Below are 24,592 nucleotides of genomic sequence, written 5' to 3' on the forward strand. Positions count from 1 at the left end.
GTGAGCGAAACAGGAGGAAGGAGGGTGCCCACTTGACAACCCAACAGATGCTGCTCATTTGACCACCCTGCGGAGTCTCGGCAGCAGCAGGCCTCAGGTGAGCAAATGAGGGACAGAAACAGCTCGTCCCACTGAACAGATCTTACTTAGAATATTACCAAAGGTAGAAGCTAAAGATACAAATTGGATTACAGTTTTTCTTGATTGCTTTGATCCGTTTTCATCATCACTGTCTCAGCAAACACAAGACACCTCTTGAAAATGTGTTAACCCTTTCTCATTGGATTGACACATTGTCCCCACCCTTTTGCAGAACAGTTAACACGGATGTCATTCAAGCAGTCCAAACTCCATTGTTTTAGCTATGCTAACCAAACAGAAACCATCTGTTCCCAACTATTAGAAACTACCTACATCAGTATGAAATCACTGAAGCACCTGTTTGACACTCCTTCACACAAATCTTCAATTAGCAATCAGTCTGCAGGCCTTCAAACGTGCAGCGTCTGTGTTGTTCTTTGCCAACATGGATGGAAGAGGTCTAAGGCAGATGAGACTGAGTATCAATAGTGGCTATTTCTTATACTCTACAGTAATAGATTTTTATACTTTACTGTAATAGATTTTATTTTTATTTTCTTAATTTATTTTACTCTAATAGATTTTTATTTTGGTATTTATGTATTTTGTGTAATATTTACAGTGTTTCAGTTTTCAGCCAAAGTTTGAAAAAAAGAATCAATGGAATCAAAAAAATTTGCATCAAAGCATTTCTGATTCTGGATCCAATTCTTTGCAAGAAGGCAAATTTGACAACAAATGGCACTGGCATGACAGCTACGTACAGTAATAGGCTACAATGACAAGCAATGGTGCACTGATCCGCACTGAGTGCTGTATTTTGTATTTTGTTGTCCACTGTGTAATGGTTGATTGGAAGAGCTCATACACTTGTTTGCAAGTTGTGTTGTTTGAAGGCAAAATGTGCTTTTGTTGCATATTTGAAATGTTTTGGCACGGTTAGAGCCTTCTGCAAACAAAATGTGTCATTTCGACCATGAGTGCCACTGTTTCGGCCTGTGTGTTAGCTGTTTTGAAAATGTGGAGTTTGAGTTGACTGCTGCATCAAAGCAATCAAGAAAAACTGTAATACTATTGAACTGAATCATCTGTGATACAGTGAATTGATTTCTAAATTAGATGCAATTATAAAAGATGCAAGAATACTGAACATGATTAAACTGTTGAAAACAGGAAAACACAATAAAACAAACATGAAAACAATTTTCTTATTATGGAAAACAAAGTGCAGTGAAATATGACGATTAAAAAAAATGTGATAAATTAAGAGTAATGTGATGTCCAACTGAGTGTGACTTATGATATGATCTTAAACATTTGATGCAAACATTTTACTCTGTCAAAAGTTAATCTACACATAAAATGTCTTTTGGCAATTTTCAAAATGTTTTGGAAAACGGACACTAGATGGCATTGTTACACTTTGATATGATAAGTGACTTATCCCTACTAACCTATAGTACAGCTCTACCAACAATGATGCACTCTGACAATGAATATAGTTCTGTGGATTAAAATGTATTTTTGAAATATTTGGGATGTTCCCTTTAGAGGGAGCCTCTGGAGTGTTCCTCTGTGGTAAAAACGCCTGATTGTGGAACCACTCATTTGAACAATAAACTGTTTAAACTTCTCCCATCCGGTAGGCGTTGCAGAAAAATGCTCCTCTTGTTTAACCAGTCTGTTGTTGCCAGCACGATCTTCTTTGCTGTTGTGCACTGGGTGCTGGCGTCACAGCAAAATACGCCAACAGACTGAATGAACTGATTAAGAAGGCTGAGTCTGTCTCTCAAAAACCCCTTTTACTGTAAATACTGAAAAAACTCTTCACCTCTTGTAAATTAACCCATCTGTAACGTAACTAAAATGTTGTATCATATATTTCAGCATCCTCCAAACTCTTCACAATTGCACTATTGTCTTATGTAGGTTTGTATGTATTGGTTTAATATTTAAAGCCCCTGTGAGGAGTTTGGTTATGAAACAGACTGATATTAATTGTGATTACTTTATAGGACGTACAAAAGCAAAGCAGACCGTCAGCGACGAGATTGATTACTTCTATAAAGTTATTTTTAATGCCTGAAACCGCTGGCGGGGGGTAGGAGTCAGATGGAGCGATTCACTGCACGCTCTCTTTGGTTACATTTTCCAGGACAAAAATTGAAAGTGAGTGATACATATGACTGTAAAATATGTTTTTGTTAAAAAACACCACTTAAGAATGTACAGGACAAAATCAGCAAAGAGATGAGAGGTACAGCTGTGTCCACAGGGGGCGCCAAAATCAACACAAACAGAAAGTTCCTCACAGGAGCTTTGAGATTTAATGCTTGTACGAAGAGAGCCAAGTTAAACCGGAGTCAAAATCCTCGTATGGGCACATACCTGGCCAATAAAGCTGATTCTGATTAACTTTGATCTCCAGTTAAAATTTGGACATTACAGACATTGCACTATAAAATCACAGCAGTATCCTTGCAGATCTGGTCCCCCAAATATTGAGTCCTTATGAGTGACTTATTTATGTTCTTCAGTTACGATGTGTTCAAGATTGTACTTTATATGATTTTAAAACCTTGAGCCTTTTACAAGAAACCTACATCTGGCGTGTCATAGCTTAACTGTTAAGATAAGACAATAATTAGCTGCACATAGCAGGTCATCATGCTGAGTCACTTGTATAGTTGATTCCAATCATCATGAACAATGATTAACTGCAGTGCTTAATTAGTGCCCTGGCTTGTAACTTCTTTATCTGACTATTCATGCCTGCTGTACGTTTTACGAACTCCCTGTGTTACCTGTACTCCACACACCTTGCTCTCCCCGCCCTCACCATTTACAAGAAATGGCAACATTTCTTCTGAGCTCTAAAACGTACTGTGCACGACTCCCTCTATCGAATGACAACTATGATCGAATGAAAAGTACTCAAAACTATTTATGCAGTTTGATCGAAGAGATTTAATATTTTCATGTAACATTTGGAATACACTGTGTTCAAGCATTTACAAATGTCTTTAGTACATGTTTTGCTGTGATGAAACGTGTTTGTGTATTATATACAAACTACAAAAAGTATTAAAGTATGTCAGCAAATAAGAGCCCTTTGACGAATGTTTTCCCCTCAGAGAACAACTCTTAATGGACATTATGAGAAAAATAGATACAATAATGTACTACAAAATGTTATTTGGATAAAAAGAAGAACATAAATGTGTATGTGATGAAGACTGAGAGACATGATGAGTTTTTCATATTTAAGCTGTTCACTCCTTCCTCTACCATTTACAGAAAATGCCCACAGTTTTTATACGTATACTTAAGTAGAGGATTATTTCTGATACTCATTCCATTTGAAATGTGAAGATGTATTTGACAGCTATTTCAAATGAAGTGGACTGTTTCAGAGTTACCACGTCTACCTCAGTTTAAGTACGAGTACCTGAAAAAGCATTACCTGTGACCTTTGAACTTTTTAATTTAGAGTTTAATTATGACTTTGACAAAGTTTTAGTCTCAATATTACATCTTTATTTCAGGATTAGTTTAGCACAGAATTACATTTTTCTTTTAGAGCATACATCATCTACATAAAGCATGAAATAAATGATCTGATTTAAAACTGAAACTTTGACTGTCAGTAAATTAAATTGGGTTAGATAAAAACAAACAGCATGAACTCATTACTGTAGGCGGAAACACATTTAAGAAAAAGCCCCAAAAAATGTTCCAACAGACGACTGCACATTTTTCTAAATAAGGATAATTATCAGACGACAACAGAGTGCAGTGGTTAAATGGAAATAAAAATCCAAACGTAATATAGTAAGAAACAGCTTTAAACTAAGCTACAACATGATGTTTAAAAGGTTAATGACATTGTGATTAAAAGCTACTCAACACACAAGTCATTGTTAAATGCATTGGATGGCAATGTGAGAACACAAAATGATCAATGTCTTAGATAACTGAAAAAATAAGTTGTGATTATAGTTCTACAGATAGAATATTTCTGTATTTATATATTTTGTATTCCTGTGTGCGTGTTGTTAAACTACAGGAATGTGAAAACACTCACTTGAACAAGCTCCCAATCGCCTTTCCCAAATGTCTTACTCCATTAACTACATTTCTGCCTGCCTCAACTACGAGTTCACCAGCTTTTATCAGCGGAAATAATGGATTTAACTCCTCAGCTTCCTCTCTGGCCTCAGTGTCATGCCTGTTGTGCAATCTTTTCATCTGGTCTTTCAGATCACTGTCATACTGTTCCTTTAATTTACTCAGATCTCTTTCTTTTTCCTCTCTCTCTCTCATCCTCTCTGCTTGTCTTTCTTCCCTCTCTCTCTGCCTCTCCTCATTCATCTCCTGCTTCTCCCTCTTCCTCTCCTCCTCTCTCTCCTTCCTCTCCCTCTCTCTCTGAGCCTCGAGTTGCTCACTGATTTTCTTCATCTCTTTTTCATATTTTTGTTGAACTTTCCTCTCCAGTTCTTCTTTTTCTTTGCGTATTTGCTCTTCTTTCTCTTTTAGGATGCGTTGTTTTTCCTCTTCCACGACCCTTTCAGCCTCTTGGAACATCTCGTTGGTGTAGTGACTTCCTCCGTTCTTCTGGACTATATTTCTGATCTTCTGGAGCAGCTCAGTGACCTGAGAGCGATCTTTTTTATTAGTATTATTAAAGACATGGTACTGGCCGTTACATCTGGCCACAAGTTCCTGCAGGTCTGGGCTTTCAACCAAGAAGTCTTCAACAGTTGTTTCTTCCATCTCCAACTGGTCACCACCAGTAAAGAGAACCATGCTGTATCTGTCTGCTGCCTGGCCAAAGATCTCTTGAATCCTCTGCACCGTCTGCTTCTCTTCTTCAGTGTATCTGCCCAGCCTGATGACCACCAGGAACACATGGGGCCCAGGGGAAGCATAAGTGATGCACTGGCTTATGTCTTCAGCTGTTTTGTCCATGCCAAACCTGGTGTCAAACAGACCCGGGGTGTCGATTACAGCAACCTTCTGTCCATCAACTGTACCTTTGCCCTTTGAACAGTCTACAGTCATAGACTTTGCACCGAACTTTGATTCAAAGCACTTTCGTCCCAGAATGGTGTTCCCAGTGGCACTCTTCCCAATTCCAGTCTTCCCCACCATCACCATCCTCAGCTCCTCGTTATTTGTTCTGCTAAGTCCTGTGTAGAAGAATGAGCGTCATTAGACTATAATGTACACCAGGTTGTTCATACATTGTACTCACTGCAATCTATACAAAGAAGGGGGATCTACATCTATGCAGCTTTGAGAGCCTAAAGGAAAATTGTTGGGTTTCTCATCACATTATCATGAAACTGTGTGGAGACAGGGTTTGGCTGGTGACAGCGCTTTATTTTGAAACACAACTTCTGAACCTTCCTCCAAAAGAGGAGAAAAATGCCATTTTTGTAGCTCAAACATGGGCCAAATCTTTAAAGAGCCCCTCCGATTAAAGTTATGACCTGTACATGTCCATGTGGTGTTCATTAAAGGTGCAGAGTTACATCTAAGCAATTTAAAGCAACGTTATTTTTAATTGAAAAAAAGAAATCTTTTAAGCACATCATTTTCATCATCAGTCACAATCGGTTTCCTAGTTGCAAAGAAATCACGACTAAATGTATAAAAGTACTCAAAAATATGTTGTCAGATTACGATCTTGAACAAAGTGTTCGGGCAGGAATACAAAATGGTAAATACGTCCTTTTATTTCTACCCAGTGTAATTCAGAGTTATTTGTCTGTAAGAGCTACAGTGGCACCTTAACACATCATATTTTGATTCAACAGTGATTCCTTTTATACCACCACAAAATTATTGAACTTTTAAACATGGGTACATTGTCATAACTTACCTGAGTTTATGGCCATGTTAGGGTTGTAATAGTTGCCCGCCATGTTAGGGTTGTAGTAGTTGCCGTCCATGTTTAAGTTAAAGAGTATTGAGTTGGTACTGTAGCTGTAGCTGAAGTGAAGGCACTGATTTCAGTCTGTCTGCTGCAGCTTCTTATATAATAACTCACCAGCCAACACCCACAACTAGCTGCACTGGTCACAATGAAAGTGAAACAAAACTTTATCTGCTTGTTTTGGTTGCAGAAGCATTTTTCTTAATAGATGTGGTATAAATTAGATTATTACAGAAGAATATAACTATTAGATTAATCTCCATAAACTGCTCATGGATGCAGCAATGTCCAACATCTAATAAGTTACATACTCTGTTTCATGTGGAAGTGCTGCCACAAGTTGGTCCTCAATTATTGTGTGCAATTTGCAAAGTACCTTAAAACATTTTCAACTCTTGAGCTTTTTCTAAAATGTTGACATGACCTGTTGTTGCAAATCTTTAGTGTTCACTTTAAATGCATGATAATGTCTTAGTTAATGTCTAATCAGTCCAGAGTCTTAGGTACAGAAAGAGCTTATGTTGTTGACTACAAGTTTTCTTTCAAATCTTCTGAACTTTCCTTTGCAAGTTCCCCTGGCTGTGTTACTTTTGCTTTCTGTTTGAACTGAGCCCTGAAGGGCCCTTTATAAATAGTTTGCTTATCTGACTTGTGTATCCATACCTGTCTCTTTACCAGAAACTCCCTGTTTACTTTAAACCTCACAGCCTGCTCCCCACTCCCTCAGCATTTACAAGAAAAGGCAGCAGTTCTTTTAAGTGCCACATAACGCTGAGCACTGCTCCCCCTATCAAATGCAAATGTAAAAGCATGTTCTATGTTGAATGAATAGGAGAAGTTGCGCAATTATAGTGTTCTGTTTCATATTGGACAGGCCGTCTTTAGGATGGGATGGCTGATAAAATTTGATTATTGAATCTTCATCAATAGTTGATTACAAAACAAATTGAAGAGACTGACAGGTTGAAGTTACCTTATATGCTTAAAAGATTGTTTGCTCATAATATTACTTTTTAAAATGATAGCATTTGCTTGACAACATATAATCTGCTCGGTGTGATATTAGACAAAGATACGTTTTTACTTTTTTAAGGTTTAAGCATTTTATACTGGCAATATTATTTGCCGCATCCAGACATGTGAAGGTCGAGTCCAGTTGTCGCATCCGGATGGTAAGGTGAGTGGGGGCATGATTGTAGGCTCCGTTGGTGGTCGCTGGGGAAAGAGAAACAGCTATGGCCAGTAAAGGAGTCGTGACAGGGGTAAATGCTTTTCTTTTTTTGGTGTAGAAGGCATGAAAACTTACACGCAGGGGCTCCACAACGGGAGCCCACAGCGGAAAGTAGGCTTGTAACGTAATACACAGGAGGTCCTAGCAGAGACGAGACTTACCGGCACAGGTCCAAAGACTGGGCCTGCTGCGATAGATCAGCCTCCGGTAAGCAGGTTATGTGGCCGTGAGTATCTCCCGGTTCAGTCTGCGGTTGACAGTTGGTTCCGTCTTGCAGGTGTATCAGTAGTCCCTGTTACCATGTTAGCTAAAAGCGGCTAAAAACAAGCCGGTAGTGCTAGCCTCGGAAGGCTGTCCAGACCGGCGAACTTCAATGTTTAAAGATCGGAGAGCGTGATCGCTAAAACAATTACACTCGGTGAAACATGCCAGGATCTAGAGGTGCAGCGTAGAATGCAAATTAGAAACGAGATAAAAACTAGGTAAACTGTTCAAACGAAGACGGAGCTCCCGGGCTTCCTGTGAACAGGAAGTGCGTCCAACTCTCAGAGCAAGTGTTAAACTTTTTGTGACCCAGAGATGGAACGTGTTCAACTTTCTGTGACCCAGACATAGCAGGTGTTTAATTTTTTTTTTACAATTATTTTTCATTTTATTTTATTTTTTTTTGAGCCAGCAGATGTTCACCCCTGTTTGACCCAGGCACTTTCCAGCTAGAGTGCAGGTGCCCCTATAGGAGACTCCTATAGGGGCTAAGTACTAGACAACAAAACTAAGTGAGTAGTAAAAAGTTTGTCAGGGCGTCGGGAGACCTACAGGAGCCAGTGGTAGAGAATCACTTAGGGAAGCCTTACTCCGCCTTCCCCCCCTTCCTGTGTCCGCACGCCTCAAGGCTCATAAGTGTCTCAGGTCGAGGACGAGGCCAGTGAGCGAGGAGCGGACACTAGGGGACCCATGGTGGTAACCGGACAAGGGGATAGGGAAACTAGCCGAGATTGATGTTAAGATTTAAAGTAATAAGTTGTTATTGATTATCTAATAGAGACAAAGTTAAAATTATATAGTTACATACTTTATAGTTAGAGATTAAAATGAAGATTTAAAGTAAAAATCTTGTGAATCTTTTGATTGTCATAGATTAAAATTTATTTTTCAAAAATCTATATTGATGTTATTTAATATTTATCATTGATTAAAATTGGGATCTTAAGTCAATCATTCCTCGAGGGCTAAGGGCCCGCTAGCACAGTCCCGTCGATCCGTGAGTGCCACAGGCGGAAGATTAATGAACGTTCCGTCGCTAGCAGGAAAGTCTCGGGATTGACACCTCGAGGGCAGCCTGTTGAATCTCTTCGTATTGTAAGAGTGGCAACACTCGCTTCATCTATTTGTTTCTACATTTAGATTGAACTACTCAGCATCATTTATGCAGTTTGATTAACAATGACTTAATTTATTTATATAACAAATTGAATTCAATGTTTTCAAGCATTAACAAATGTCAGATGGACATTTTGCTGACAAGTCACTTGTCATTAATCTTAAGTGAACAGCTTAGAGCCCTTTTCAATAAAATCTAGATTTATTTTATTAAAGCTCCTGTGAGGAACTTTTGGTTTGTGTTGATTTTGGCGCCCCCTGTGGACAAAGCCTCTTATCTTAGTACCTCTTATCTCTTCGCTGATTTTGTCCTGTACATGCTTACGTGATGGTTTTTAAGAAAAAATCGTACCCTGCTTTCTTTAACAGTCACATGTATCACTCACTTAAAACTTTTGCCCTAGAAAATATAAACAAAGGCAGCGTGCAGTTAAATGCTTCGTCTGACACCTACGCCCCCCCACCAGTGGTTTCAGCCATAAAAAATAACTATATAGAAATAATCGATCCTGGCGCTGATGGTCTGGTTTGCTTTCGTAGGTCATGTAGAGTCATCAGAATTAATTTCAGGCTGTTTCATAAGCAGTAAAAAACTCCTCACAGGGGCTATAAATGCAAAAATGTTTTTTGAGTGATTTATTGCTTTAATTTTCCTCAGGGAATTCTACTTCACTCTAAAACAGCCAATGTAACATCAATATATGAGATAACATATCTGCGCCCTCATTTTGCACAAGTAGAGGATTATTTCTGATACTCATTCCAGTTGAAATGTGAAGATGTATTTGACAGCTATTTCAAATGAAGTGGACTCTTTCAGAGTTACCACGTCTACCTCAGTTTAAGTACAAGTACCTGAAAAAGCATTACCTGTGACCTTTGAACTTTTTAGAGTTTCATTATGACTTTGACAAAGTTTTAGTCTCAATATTACATCTTTATTTCAGGATTAGTTTAGCACAGAAACACATTTTTCTTTTAGAGCATACATCATCTACATAAAGCATGAAATAAATGATCTGATTTAAAACTGAAACTTTGACTAATAACAGTAAATTAAATTGGGTTAGATAAAAACAAACAGCATGAACTCATTACTGTAGGTGGAAACACATTTAAGAAAAAGCCCCAAAAAATGTTCCAACAGACGACTGCACATTTTTCTAAATAAGGATAATTATCAGACGACAACAGAGTGCAGTGGTTAAATGGAAATAAAAATCCAAACGTAATAAAGTGAGAGACAGTTATTCTTAAACTTAGCTTGAGTTATAACGTGATCTTTCAGAAAGTTAATGATATGCAAATACATTATGCTTTCAAAGCTATTCTACTCACAAATACCCTTAGGCCCATTTTATCGTAAAATGCATTGAATGGCAATGTGATAATATAATATGATGACTCTCTGAGCCTCACTACCTTATTGTCACAATCATAACGAATAAACTAAATTACTTTATTCCCTTAGATAACAGGACCAATATATATGTATTTATATATTTTGTAAATTCTTGTGTGCAGGTTTGTCTGGATGATTAATCTCTTGTTAAACAGGAATGTGAAAGCACTCACTTGAACAAGCTCCAAAATGCTTTCACCACACTCTTGCCTGCCTTCACTACTGATTTACCAGCTTTAACCAGATGATAAAATGGATTTAACTCCTCAGCTTCCTCTCTGGCCTCAGTGTCATGCCTGTTGTGCAATCTTTTCATCTGGTCTTTCAGATCACTGTCATACTGTTCCTTTAATTTACTCAGATCTCTTTCTTTTTCCTCTCTCTCTCTCATCCTCTCTGCTTGTCTTTCTTCCCTCTCTCTCTGCCTCTCCTCATTCATCTCCTGCTTCTCCCTCTTCCTCTCCTCCTCTCTCTCCTTCCTCTCCCTCTCTCTCTGAGCCTCGAGTTGCTCACTGATTTTCTTCATCTCTTTTTCATATTTTTGTTGAACTTTCCTCTCCAGTTCTTCTTTTTCTTTGCGTATTTGCTCTTCTTTCTCTTTTAGGATGCGTTGTTTTTCCTCTTCCACGACCCTTTCAGCCTCTTGGAACATCTCGTTGGTGTAGTGACTTCCTCCGTTCTTCTGGACTATATTTCTGATCTTCTGGAGCAGCTCAGTGACCTGAGAGCGATCTTTTTTATTAGTATTATTGAAGACATGGTACTGGCCGTTACATCTGGCCACAAGTTCCTGCAGGTCTGGGCTTTCAACCAAGAAGTCTTCAATAGTTGTTTCTTCCATCTCCAACTGGTCACCACCAGTAAAGAGAACCATGCTGTATCTGTCTGCTGCCTGGCCAAAGATCTCTTGAATCCTCTGCACCGTCTGCTTCTCTTCTTCAGTGTATCTGCCCAGCCTGATGACCACCAGGAACACATGGGGCCCAGGGGAAGCATAAGTGATGCACTGGCTTATGTCTGCAGCTGTTTTGTCCATGCCAAACCTGGTGTCAAACAGACCCGGGGTGTCGATTACAGCAACCTTCTGTCCATCAACTGTACCTTTGCCCTTTGAACAGTCTACAGTCATAGACTTTGCACCGAACTTTGATTCAAAGCACTTTCGTCCCAGAATGGTGTTCCCAGTGGCACTCTTCCCAATTCCAGTCTTCCCCACCATCACTATCCTCAGCTCCTCGTTATTTGTTCTGCTAAGTCCTGTGTAGAAGAATGAGCGTCATTAGACTATAATGTACACCAGGTTGTTCATACATTGTACTCACTGCAATCTATACAAAGAAGGGGGATCTACATCTATGCAGCTTTGAGAGCCTAAAGGAAAATTGTTGGGTTTCTCATCACATTATCATGAAACTGTGTGGAGACAGGGTTTGGCTGGTGACAGTGCTTTATTTTGAAACACACTTCTGAACCTTCCTCCAAAAGAGGAGAAAAATGCCATTTTTGTAGCTCAAACATGGGCCAAATCTTTAAAGAGCCCCTCCGATTAAAGTTATGACCTGTACATGTCCATGTGGTGTTCATTAAAGGTGCAGAGTTACATCTAAGCAATTTAAAGCAACGTTATTTTTAATTGAAAAAAAGAAATCTTTTAAGCACATCATTTTCATCATCAGTCACAATCGGTTTCCTAGTTGCAAAGAAATCACGACTAAATGTATAAAAGTACTCAAAAATATGTTGTCAGATTACGATCTTGAACAAAGTGTTCGGGCAGGAATACAAAATGGTAAATACGTCCTTTTATTTCTACCCAGTGTAATTCAGAGTTATTTGTCTGTAAGAGCTACAGTGGCACCTTAACACATCATATTTTGATTCAACAGTGATTCCTTTTATACCACCACAAAATTATTGAACTTTTAAACATGGGTACATTGTCATAACTTACCTGAGTTTATGGCCATGTTAGGGTTGTAATAGTTGCCCGCCATGTTAGGGTTGTAGTAGTTGCCGTCCATGTTTAAGTTAAAGAGTATTGAGTTGGTACTGTAGCTGTAGCTGAAGTGAAGGCACTGATTTCAGTCTGTCTGCTGCAGCTTCTTATATAATAACTCACCAGCCAACACCCACAACTAGCTGCACTGGTCACAATGAAAGTGAAACAAAACTTTATCTGCTTGTTTTGGTTGCAGAAGCATTTTTCTTAATAGATGTGGTATAAATTAGATTATTACAGAAGAATATAACTATTAGATTAATCTCCATAAACTGCTCATGGATGCAGCAATGTCCAACATCTAATAAGTTACATACTCTGTTTCATGTGGAAGTGCTGCCACAAGTTGGTCCTCAATTATTGTGTGCAATTTGCAAAGTACCTTAAAACATTTTCAACTCTTGAGCTTTTTCTAAAATGTTGACATGACCTGTTGTTGCAAATCTTTAGTGTTCACTTTAAATGCATGATAATGTCTTAGTTAATGTCTAATCAGTCCAGAGTCTTAGGTACAGAAAGAGCTTATGTTGTTGACTACAAGTTTTCTTTCAAATCTTCTGAACTTTCCTTTGCAAGTTCCCCTGGCTGTGTTACTTTTGCTTTCTGTTTGAACTGAGCCCTGAAGGGCCCTTTATAAATAGTTTGCTTATCTGACTTGTGTATCCATACCTGTCTCTTTACCAGAAACTCCCTGTTTACTTTAAACCTCACAGCCTGCTCCCCACTCCCTCAGCATTTACAAGAAAAGGCAGCAGTTCTTTTAAGTGCCACATAACGCTGAGCACTGCTCCCCCTGTCAAATGCAAATGTAAAAGCATGTTCTATTTGTTTCTACATTTAGATTGAACTACTCAGCATCATTTATGCAGCTTGATTAACAATGACTTAATTTATTTATATAACAAATTGAATAGAATAAAATTGTTGCTTTTCACATGATGATTACTATTGTGTGTCTATGTCGGAGTGAAACGATACCCTCTGCAAACAATTGTATATGTGTATATGTCAGTTCTTAAGATGTGGTTTAGGTTCATTCTTTGAAACAAATTGTTTAAACTGAGTTTTTAAAAACATTTCAAATTTCATAAATTATGGGTTAATTTACACTGTTCAGGATTATTTCCCTCCGTTTTGAATTTGATTCTTTATTATCAGACATGTTTGTGATTTATACATTTTCACATTTACTTATGTAATGAATTATGTGTCACAAAAAGGAAATGCATCATGTGTAGGTCAGGGCTGTAAGATATGGCAACTAAAGTTTATTTGAATAACGCACATTAAACAAAAAGGCAATTCAAGGAAAGGCTGCTTAATAACACTGAACAGAAAGTACAACATGCAACATCTTATCAGATATATTCAATAGAATCTTAAAAACAAAAGTTACAATCAGAAAAACATAGATTTGGGTATTTGTAAGATTTTACATTTGAAGTGAAAGATTGTATTATTTTTTATTTCTATGCCATTTTTCTTCATTGATAGGACAGCTGCAAAGAGACGGGAAGTAGGCGATAAGAGATTTGGGGATGACGTGCAGCCAAGGGCAGAGGGCGGGTGTAGGTGACGGCCGCTGCATCGATGATCCTCTTCACGTAGGGCGCCCGCTCTACCCACTGAACTTAACCCGCGCCCCAAGATCTTTTTTTATCGATTTCAATCAATCGTTTCAATTATACTCTAATGCTTTAAATATTACTACCAATAATGATAGTTAACATTTTTCTATTTTTATCAATTGTATGAAATAGTGTATGTGCATTATTATCTGATGAGTATTACCTTTAACTCCAAATTAAAATTTTAAATGTGAATATGTCTGTTACCTCAGCGTCGGGTTAATCCAGTGCTGAGGAGGCGGTTTTAATCCTTTATTTCACTTGCCAATTTCAGAAGGTAAATAGTTAAATCAGCTTCTGAACAGTTTGACAAAGATGAAAAAAACTAACCAGATAACCCAATCAGAGAATTGTACAATCGTCATCGGGTTCAGCTCGCCGCTGTGCTTGCCTTCTCAACCTTTCGCTTTCTTCTTCCAGCTCTATTGCACGCTGTCTCTTTAAAGACATCCTCATAATTTCCATCTCCCTCTCTCTTTGCTCTTGCTCTCTCCTCCTCTCAGCTTCTCTTTCCTCCATCTCAATCCTCCTCTCCATCTCCCTTCTCTCCCTTTCCCTCTGTCTTTCCCTTTCTCTCTCTCTCCTCTCTCTTTCTCTCTCAGCATTGAGACGCTCAGTTATTCTCCTCATCTCTTCATCATATTTTCTCTGAATTTTCCTCTCCAGTTCCTCCTTTTCTCTTCGGATTTGCTCTTCTTTCTCTCTCCGGATGCGTTGTTTCTCCTCTTCCACGACCCTTTCAGCCTCTTGGAACATCTCGTTGGTGTAGTGACTTCCTCCGTTCTTCTGGACTATATTTCTGATCTTCTGGAGCAGCTCAGTGACCTGAGAGCGATCCTTCAGGTTATTATTAAAGACATGGTACTGGCCGTTACATCTGGCCACAAGTTCCTGCAGGTCTGGGCTTTCAACCAAGAAGTCTTCAATAGTTGTTTCTTCCATCTCCAACTGGTCACCACCAGTAAAGAGAACCATGCTGTATCTGTCTGCTGCCTGGCCAAAGATCTCTTGAATCCTCTGCACCGTCTGCTTCTCTTCTTCAGTAAATCGGCCCAGCCTGATGACCACCAGGAACACATGGGGCCCAGGAAGAGCAAAGGAGATGCACTGGCTTATATCTTCAGCTGTTTTGTCCATGCCAAACCTGGTGTCAAACAGACCCGGGGTGTCGATTACAGCAACCTTCTGTCCATCAACTGTACCTTTGCCCTTTGAACAGTCTACAGTCATAGACTTTGCACTGAACTTTGATTCAAAGCACTTTCGTCCCAGAATGGTGTTCCCAGTGGCACTCTTTCCATTTCCAGTCTTCCCCACCATCACTATCCTCAGATCCACATCATTTTGTCCTGCATGGAAGAATAAATAACATGAATGAATACTACAGATACTCTTAAGCTTTTGTATCAGTATAATGTTAGCTTTTACAGTCTCTGCTGAACTCTAGACGGAGCATTTACGTACCTAATTCAACATGGGTCCTTTATGGAGCTTTATTTAAAACTGTAGTAGGCCATATTAAAGAAACTCAACTCGATTTTTATACTATCAAACAAAAAGAATGGAAAAGCCACTCCCCTAAACACATGTACCCCCTCACTTATGGTGCAGGTCAAATTCAGGAGAAAGGGTCGGAGGTAAGAGTTCAGGGCATTGTTTTCATCTTTAACTTCACTTACCTTTCTCTGTCATTCTGTTGTGACTTGCCCCCTAGCTTTAGTTTGTGGATACTCCACTCGTGTACGATGAGTGCAGGGCCGGTTAGGCTGAATTAAGTCATTAATTTTACCACATTTGTTTCTTTTTTTGTTGGTCACAGCATTTTATCTCATGTTCGTTGGGTGTAAATGGATGTAAAGATTTTTTAAAGAAATATACAAATAAACTAAAATGTCAATAAATTGCCTACTGTGATGTTAATGTACTCAGTAATGTGAAACACCTCCTTAGCAGAATGTTGTTATCTGACAGCTGCACACAGGGTGCATTCTTCATCCGCTGACACCAGGTTTCTCTCCTTCTGCTAAAACAAACTATCCTGGGTTTGTGACCTTCACATTTTACTCCCATCTCAGGTAAGAAGTTTGTTTTTATTTTTGTTTTTACAGATAATATAGATGCAATGTGCAGCTCTTTAGGGCTATGACTTTAATTTATAGGCTAATTTAAATGAAGAAACCTTAAAAATAACCACATTGGATTTTTATCTACAAATTATCGTTACTTGTTTTGAGTTGTCAGTTATCAGCTTTCACTGGAGCTGTTATTAACTTCATATGCGTATTCAATGTAGGCTACACGGTTTAATCTTTCATTGTTTAGTTTACAACTGAGCAGATATTTTCACTCAATGCTGCTAATACACTAGTATTACGCAGCGGACTTAAAAAGATGGCTTCCTCAAGCAAACCTGTTTCACCTGCACAGTGATACATTGTTGAAGAATTAAAAAACACGTCCATGGCCTTGAGTGCTGGAGAAGAAACTGAAGGCATTTTACTCTTGCTAAATTAAAAGCCTCTCGACAAGCTAAAGCCACAATCAGTGCTTAGTATAGTTGTCTTTGTGCTCAACTTAAAGCCCAACTTGCTAGACTGTTACGTATCTGCCCAAAGATTGTGAGTCAGATTTTCAAGCAGCATATACTTAAAGAATGCTGTCTCTGTCAAGTAATATTACATCTGACCCCTCCCGTATTTTATTTGAAGAATATCAGCTTCTGCCATCAAACAGAAGATTTAGAGTCCCACAGGCTCGACTGAATAGACTGAGGAACTCTTTTGTCCCTCAGTCTGTCGAGTTATTAAATCAGTGTTTGGGCCCCAAGTAGACCGCAGAGTTCATGTATGGACTGAGCACGGGGTGTTGAACGTGATGCACTACAGTCACTTTGTATTGTCTGATGTAATATATGTTGTAGTATTTGCCTTTTTAAATGTTATTTTTCGCTTTGCATTGTTGGATTTCTCTCCATGATAGATATAAGGATCAATGCCTAAGGAGGTGTACATTATCAGGAATTAATGGATGACTTGGAGGTCTTCAGCACGAGACCATTAAGTGCTGATAATGGAAAGTTATATTTTAATGCAACTTAAATATAAAGTTGAAGCCGTAACTCAGTTTCCCTGATAATGCGTGAAAAAATCATGACCATCCAATAAGTTTCTCATGTCATGTAAATGTTAATCACGACTGCAGTGTATGTAACAGATCTTAGATAGTACTTGGAAACAGAAGACATTTTTAGTCCATGGCGTGGCTCATTGTGCACACCGGGTCAGCTATGTGCCATGAAGCTGACGGTACAGTAGCCAGATTCAAAGTCAAAAACGTTGTGTGGAGTTGACATGAAGTATAATATAACAGTATGATCATGGCTGATGACACTGCAGCCAATCAGGATCGAGTATACACCAAGGCCAGAGTATAAACACACACACACACACACACACACACTTGGCATGCTCCTTTGATAAAATTAGCAGTGAGCAGAGAGGAAACTAAGGGATTGTTGTTGCTGTTGGATACAATATCAAAATCTTGGAGTGTATCTTAAACAACATGAGTAGAGTAGTATCATCACTTACCATCGTAGCAGTAATATTTGCTGGCCATGTTTGGGCTACAGAGTGCAGGTGCTGGTGCAGGTGAAGATTCAGCCTTTCTACTGCTTCTCCTCTTTGTCATACAGCTACATGCTGCAAACCACACCCACAAATAGTTGTACAGTGTACATCAAGTTGAAAGTGAAAGTGAACTAAATAGCAACCTCTCCATACTGAGATGTTTTATGTGCTTTATGTTTATGTATGATTTAATCCCAACACAATCGTTATACTGTCACTGAAACAAAAACACCACAAATGAATGAATAAGTAAATAAATTATCTGTGGAGCAACTGTCAAGATAAACAAGACGATCACAAACTGGATCACATTTAACTATTCTTAATTTAACTTTTACATTTTAGTTGTAATGCTTGTGCTACAAACCCGTTGAAAGTACTGCTCCGTGTTAACATACCTTAATATTCTTTATTTTGTTCTTTCATTTTCAATATTTTTCATAAAGGTTGCAGATAAAATTTAATTTTAACTTACCTGCTTTGAACTGACTTAAAAAACAAAAACAAAGGTCTCCCTAACAGTTAACCAGGCCCTGCTTGTAAATCCACACCTGAATGCTTTTGGGTTATTTTCTTTTTTCTTTTTACATTCCTACATACCCTTCTAAACTGTAATTTCCTTAAACAGAGAGGTATAAAAAATACTGAGAGGTGTTTGAGTGTAAAGTAAATGATGATCAGCCCTTCAGGTTCAGGCAATGGCACTGCAGAACATAAAAGAATAAACTTGGATTTAAATGTAAGGAAACTTTGATGTAGTCTTCAGTATGCTGGTTATTTGTCCCAGCTCTGCGGTGACTAAATGCTGCCACCACAAGTTTTGTTTAAACTTTGCCGCCAATATCGCACCACCTGCTCGGGATGACCAGAGGGGTGTGTGCTGCTTGTGCAGCTGCGCCTGCTGTTTTGAAGAAGTGCAACCATTTCTTGTAAACGGTGAGGGAGGGGGGAGCCAAGGTGTGAGTCGTTCACTTAACAAAGAGAGTTCCTGGAGATTAAGCCGGCGATTATAGAGAAGTCAGATAAACAAGGTACAAAGTATGAAAGAGTTAGCTCTATGCACAGTTATGTGATTCAACTGTGCTGAACAGGCTGACACTTTCAGTCCTGACCTGAGGAGCTGCTCTCCTATGCTGGGCCATGTGTCCCTGCATTCCTCATTGCATTGTACTCAAGTCCAGTTGCCTTTTGGATTCAGCTAGAATTACCATGACCTGGATGACTGAGAACCTTCACAGACATGTTGCTTTCAGGTTAGGGTTCAATTCAAACAGGTAATAAAGTTATACAGCGGGCTGTATACAAGGACAGTTAAGAGGATGTCAGCATGTGGCGTGGAACAGCCGTTATTTAACCACAGCAACGACATAAAGCTTCAGTTTTACTTTCATTGTGACACCTGGGCAGCTATTGGTTACTGAGGGCTTTAAAAAGGAGCTGCAGCAGATGCTCTGAACGCTGTTTCTACACTTCACTGAAGCATCTACTCTGCAATCTTTGACCTTAACATGGCAAGCAACTCGAGTAAGTCATGATACTGTATTCAACTTGATTGATTGATTGTTTTTATTGTTATAACATCGTGATCACTGCTGAATCTAATTTGATTCAAAACTTACAGCTCCTGTAGAATAATACTTCGATAAAATTGTTCTGGGTAAAACTGCAAACAGGTATATTATTATTTATTTTTCACGTAACCTTTTGCTTCAGTGTATAATCTGACTACATATTCAGAAGAACTTTAAATCTCTAATAATCATTTCCAGTTTAAACCATGATTTCTTCGTCAATAGGAGTTGAGGATTGGCTCATATGAATGCTGTTTTAATTTTTATACCTGCCAGTTAAGCTTCTATGAAGCTGTTACCAGCTAAACCTGTTCTCTGATGTACTGGGTTATGTCACCGAAACAGTCAACATCGTCATGTTGTTTATGAAAATATTAATAATCTAAGAAATACAAAAAAGTGTAATGTAATGTATCCTCAGACAAATGGAATGAACTTACTTCACTGACTACTACATACTGATTACCTGAAACGGTTCAGATTTCAATCAACACTGAAAAAAATTATGAAAATATATTAATAATTAAACAATAATTTTCTGTAGTTTCTCATTAATCTCTTAATTTTTCTTTTGACTGTGGTTTGTAATAATGATTATTTCAGTAGAATAATTTAAATGTATTTAGAAACATATCTTGTCAGAATCAGAGGGCTCTTACCACCAGCAGGGGGTGTGCCTTTTAATGTTTGGAGTTTCGACCAGACAATGAGTCCTAACATACAGCGACTGAGCCAACGTTGTTCATCTGTAAATTGAATTTATGTTGCAAAACTCCCCATAAATACAACCAGAGAGAGCAGATATTCAAACAAGCGACTCATCGCTTCACTTCATCGCTGTTACTATCTGATTTGTTCACATTGCTTTCTGTTAGGAATCACAAAGAAACACATTTGTGTGTCTTCAGACCAAAAGCAAAGCAAATGTAAGTGGACCACATGAACAAAGTCAGCACGAGACACACATTTTTCCTGTTTACTGGGTTTTTAAAAGCAATTGTCTGGACATCCTGAAATGATCAATCCAGTCTCCAAAGAGAAAAGGTTTGCCTGTCTCATCTTGGGTCACAATAGTAGTAGTCTATGAAAAAAGGCACGGCCTGGGCAGCATGTATTGATGTCCTGATAAAAGTTCAACATGAGCCAGTCCTTAACCCTTATGCCCTCCTCAAATTTACTACCCTTTGGACACCTTCGTGGCAAAAATGTACCCGCACAGAAAAACCTCTATAAAATCATCATACATCAATATTTTTTTCTGATTTTTTTTTCATAAATCACTTAAACAACTTCAGACCTGCTCAAAACTACCAAACATGCAATCATTTTCAGGATTTTAACCCTTTAAATGCCAGTTTAATTATTTGAATTATTAATTATTTATTTAAAAAAAACACAAAAAGTGAATTATTTTCCATATAATAAATAGTAGGGAGATGGGGCTTTGGTGGTGATTAGAGTCTTGGATATGTCAAAGATTAGCAACGAAATTGATTTGATTGCATTAGTTATTTTGCATGTAGTATCAGATACTCCCTCTGGACACCTTCGTGGCAAAAATGTACACGTACAAAATACTGCTATAAAATCATCATACATCAATATTTTTTTCTGATTTTTTTTTCATAAATCACTTAAACAACTTCAGACCTGCTCAAAACTACCAAACATTCAATAATTTTCAGGATTTTAACCCTTTAAATGCCAGTTTAATTATTTGAATTATTAATATTTACTACAAAAAAAACACAAAAAGTGAATTATTTTCCATATAATAAATAGTAGGGAGATGGGGCTTTGGTGGTGATTAGAGTCTTGGATATGTCAAAGATTAGCAACAAAATTGATTTGATTGCATTAGTATTTTTCATGTAGTATCAGATACTCGCTCTGGACACCTTCGTGGCCAAAAGTGCCTCATTGATTCCATTAAAACCACATTTTTTAATCTCGCTGCCATTACAGTATAAAACCATGCATTCTGTAATGTCAGCATTTCATTTAGAAGATAAGTAGTGATATTTGACATTTTTACTGTATTCCACCATATTCAACCCTTTTCCCATTGTAGGCCGATGCATGAAATTCTTGTATTTTTGCCAGTTATATTATGGAGCCGTGTGACTATCAGGGGCCCCGAGAATGATTTGTGTGTGTGTGTGTGTGTGTGTGTGTGTGTGTGTGTGTGTGTGTGTGTGTGTGTATGTGTGTGTGTGTGTGTGTGTGTGTGAAATAATTTTTAAACCAACATCTGATTCATCAATGGGAACATTTATTGTGCAGACTGCAACAACTTTGAAAACTTCAACAACAAAAGAGAACACAACGGAACAAATGAAATGTGAACAAATTTGAAATATCCAGGCTTTGAATATGTGATGTATGTGTGTGTGTGTTTGAGAGAAACAGATAAATGAATTGAGAGAGAGAGAGAGAGACAGAGAGAGGGAGAGAGAGAGAGTGAGAGTGAGAGTGTGTGTGTGTGTGTGTGTGTGTGTGTGTGTGTGTGCGTGTGTGTGTGTGTGTGTGTGTGTGAATCTGTAAGCACGCACTGATCATTTCAGGGGTTTAGTTTAGTTTAGTTTAGTTTAGTTTAGTTCACTCCCAGCAGCAGACCAGCAGGTCCTGCATCATGTGACCTGGTGCTCTCTGCAGCAGTGACTCCCCCATGAAGCTTGTGTCTTCTTCAGATGAATCCTGCAGCTCGCTGGCAGATAAAGGCTGCATGACCATTTCTAAAACCTCTTCTGCACTGAAATGCCTCTTCATTTTCGCTCCTTCTCTTTGTTCCAGGTCTTTCTCCTTCTCTGCTCACTAATGAAATGACCCCTCAGCCAGGTGCATGTTTATCTTTGGCTGTGAAAGCAGCCAGGTGCATAAACACACTAACAGTTGTTTTTGTTTTTGAGTACAGCAAAGAGGCCATGTTTTTACTCAAGCACCTCTTCAAAGACACATGAAACACATCCCTCAAAAGATGACCATTTCTGACCCCTGAAATGATCAGTGCGTGCTTACAGATTCACACACTCTCTCACACACACACGCACACACACACTCACAGACACACACACACACACACACACACACACACACACACACACACACACACACACAAATCATTCTCGGGGCCCCTGATAGTCACACGGCTCCATAATATAACTGGCAAAAATACAAGAATTTCATGCATCGGCCTGCAATGGGAAAAGGGTTGAATATGGTGGAATACAGTAAAAATGTCAAATATCACTACTTATCTTCTAAATGAAATGCTGACATTACAGAATGCATGGTTTTATACTGTAATGGCAGCGAGATTAAAAAATGGAATCAATGAGGCACTTTTGGCCACGAAGGTGCAATCAAATCAATTTTGTTGCTAATCTTTGACATATCCAACACTCTAATCACCACCAAAGCCCCATCTCCCTACTATTTATAATATGGAAAATAATTCACTTTTTGTGTTTTTTTAAAATAAATAATTAATAATTCAAATAATTAAACTGGCATTTAAAGGGTTAAAATCCTGAAAATTATTGAATGTTTGGTAGTTTTGAGCAGGTCTGAAGTTGTTTAAGTGATTTATGAAAAAAAAATCAGAAAAAAATATTGATGTATGATGATTTTATAGAGGTTTTTCTGTGCGGGTACATTTTTGCCACGAAGGTGTCCAGAGGGTGCAAAATGCATCACGAGAGTATAAAAGACATGTAAGAGTAAAAGACATTGGATTTCAAAAATTTAGCTAAAAAGAAAAGTTCCTGCAAAAGTTCATGCCAAAAGCTGTAACACAGCCAAAATGATCGCCAAATCAAAAAAAAAAGTAGAGAAAAATGTACAAAAATGCCCGAGGAGGGCATAAGGGTTTTAAATCTGGACACACTCTGCTTGTGCTCAGCTTTTTTCAGTTTGTTCTTTGCACAGTGACTAGGAGCTGTGGAACAATCACAACACTTATCTTGTGTCTTCTCTAATTTCTAATAACTATGTGGCATCACTGTGAATGTGCAATGGAGTTTTCAGAATTTGAACTCCATCCATTTACTGAAAATGTCAGCAAATCAAAATAAATGAGAAAAAAACATTTCTGTTGTTGAGTTTTTGCCCTGATCAGAGCAGAGAACTGGACTTTAATGTTTCTATTTTCCAGTTTACAAAAGCTTATGAATATCTAGAGCATTCATTATCTGATGTTATTTATTTTTTAATACAGAACAAAGGGACATGGCTCTGAGGATGGTGATGGTGGGGAAGACTGGAATTGGGAAGAGTGCTACAGGAAACAGCATTCTGGGACGAGACTGCTTTGATTCAAAGTTCAGTGCAAAGTCTATGACTGTAGACTGTTCTAAAGGCAAAGGTACAGTGGATGGACAAGGGGTTCATGTAATCGACACCCCGGGTCTGTTTGACACCAGGTATGGCATGGACAAAACAACGAAAGATATCACCCAGTGCATCTCTTATGCTTCCCCTGGGCCCCATGTGTTCCTGGTGGTCATCAGGCTGGGCAGATACACTCCAGAGGAGATGCAAACCGTGCAGAGGATTCAAGAGATCTTTGGCCAGGAAGCAGACAGATACAGCATGGTTCTCTTTACTGGTGGTGACCTGTTGGGGATGGAAGGAACAACTATTGAAGACTTCTTGGTTGAAAGCCCAGACCTGCAGGAACTTGTGGCCAGATGTAACGGCCAGTACCATGTCTTTAATAATAAGCTGAAGGATCGCTCTCAGGTCACTGAGCTGCTCCAGAAGATCAGAAATATAGTCCAGAAGAACGGAGGAAGTCACTACACCAACGAGATGTTCCAAGAGGCTGAAAGGACGATTGAAGAGGAGAAAAAACGCATCCTGAAAGAGAAAGAAGAGCAAATACGCAAAGAAAAAGCAGAAATAGAGAGGAAGCTTCAAGAAAAATATGAAAAAGAGATGAAGAAAATCAGTGAGCAACTCGAGGCTCAGAGAGAGAGGGAGAGGAAGGAGAGAGAGGAGGAGAGGAAGTGGATGAAGGTGGAGATGGATGAAGAGAAGAAGAAGATAAAGGAAGAGAACGAAGCACAGAGAAAGAGAGACAGAGAGGAGAGAGAAAAGGAGAGGACAAACATGATGAATAAAATAAAGGAACAGCATGACAGGGAGCTGAGACAGGAAAAAGATGACCTGATGAACAGGCATGTAATCATAGCCAGACGGGAAGCCGAGGAGATGAATCCATTTCTTTCTCTGGTAAACACAGGTGAACAAATAGTTGGCGCTGCAGTTGAAGGTGTCGCAAAACTTGGAAGGGGAATCGTAAATGTGTTCAGGGGTTTGTTTTAATTATTTTTCCTTTTTTCCTTTTTTCCGAACTCTTCTTAAATCTTTTACATTATCTTTGAGAATATTTTGTGTGGAGACATTTGAGAATTTAACATGTTTGCAAATCATTGGCACATGGCACATCACTCCACTGCTCGTATCCCTCCACTGCTCGTATCCCTCCACTGCTCGTATCCCTCCACTGCTCGTATCCCTCCACTGCTCGTACCCCTCCACTGTTCATACCCCTCCACTGCTCGTATCCCTCCACTGCTCGTATCCCTCCACTGCTCATATCCCTCCACTGCTCGTATCCCTCCACTGTTCGTATCCCTCCACTGGCTCCCAGTCACCGCTCGCATCAAATTCAAACCCTGTCGCTCGCTTACAAAACAGCAACAAAAACGTCTCCTGCCGACCTGAACGCCC

The 24,592-nt window shown here is 38.8% G+C and overlaps 2 protein-coding genes across 2 annotated transcripts; one reads left to right on the plus strand and one right to left on the minus strand.

The window, feature by feature from the left end:
* Positions 1 to 3,271: 3,271 nt before the first annotated feature.
* Positions 3,272 to 17,277, minus strand: LOC138604772 (GTPase IMAP family member 8-like). Its single transcript, XM_069676761.1, has 6 exons — positions 17,250 to 17,277; positions 14,392 to 15,008; positions 14,164 to 14,172; positions 10,206 to 11,266; positions 5,966 to 6,075; positions 3,272 to 5,270 (listed from the first exon to the last, which is right to left on the minus strand). Exons 1-6 carry the CDS (start codon positions 17,275 to 17,277, stop codon positions 4,162 to 4,164), a joined length of 2,934 nt encoding a protein of 977 aa, XP_069532862.1. The 3' UTR covers positions 3,272 to 4,161.
* Positions 17,278 to 18,754: 1,477 nt separating this feature from the next.
* Positions 18,755 to 24,375, plus strand: LOC138604970 (GTPase IMAP family member 7-like). Its single transcript, XM_069677019.1, has 2 exons — positions 18,755 to 18,812; positions 23,076 to 24,375. The coding sequence occupies exons 1-2, from the start codon at positions 18,797 to 18,799 to the stop codon at positions 24,182 to 24,184; spliced, it is 1,125 nt and encodes a 374-aa protein (XP_069533120.1). The 5' UTR covers positions 18,755 to 18,796; the 3' UTR covers positions 24,185 to 24,375.
* Positions 24,376 to 24,592: the final 217 nt, after the last annotated feature.

The sequence above is a fragment of the Semicossyphus pulcher genome, unplaced genomic scaffold (genome assembly GCF_022749685.1).
Source record: "Semicossyphus pulcher isolate SPU_LCO1_2020_fin unplaced genomic scaffold, fSemPul1.0.p SCAF_27, whole genome shotgun sequence".
In the NCBI taxonomy this organism is placed as follows: domain Eukaryota; kingdom Metazoa; phylum Chordata; class Actinopteri; order Labriformes; family Labridae; genus Semicossyphus; species Semicossyphus pulcher.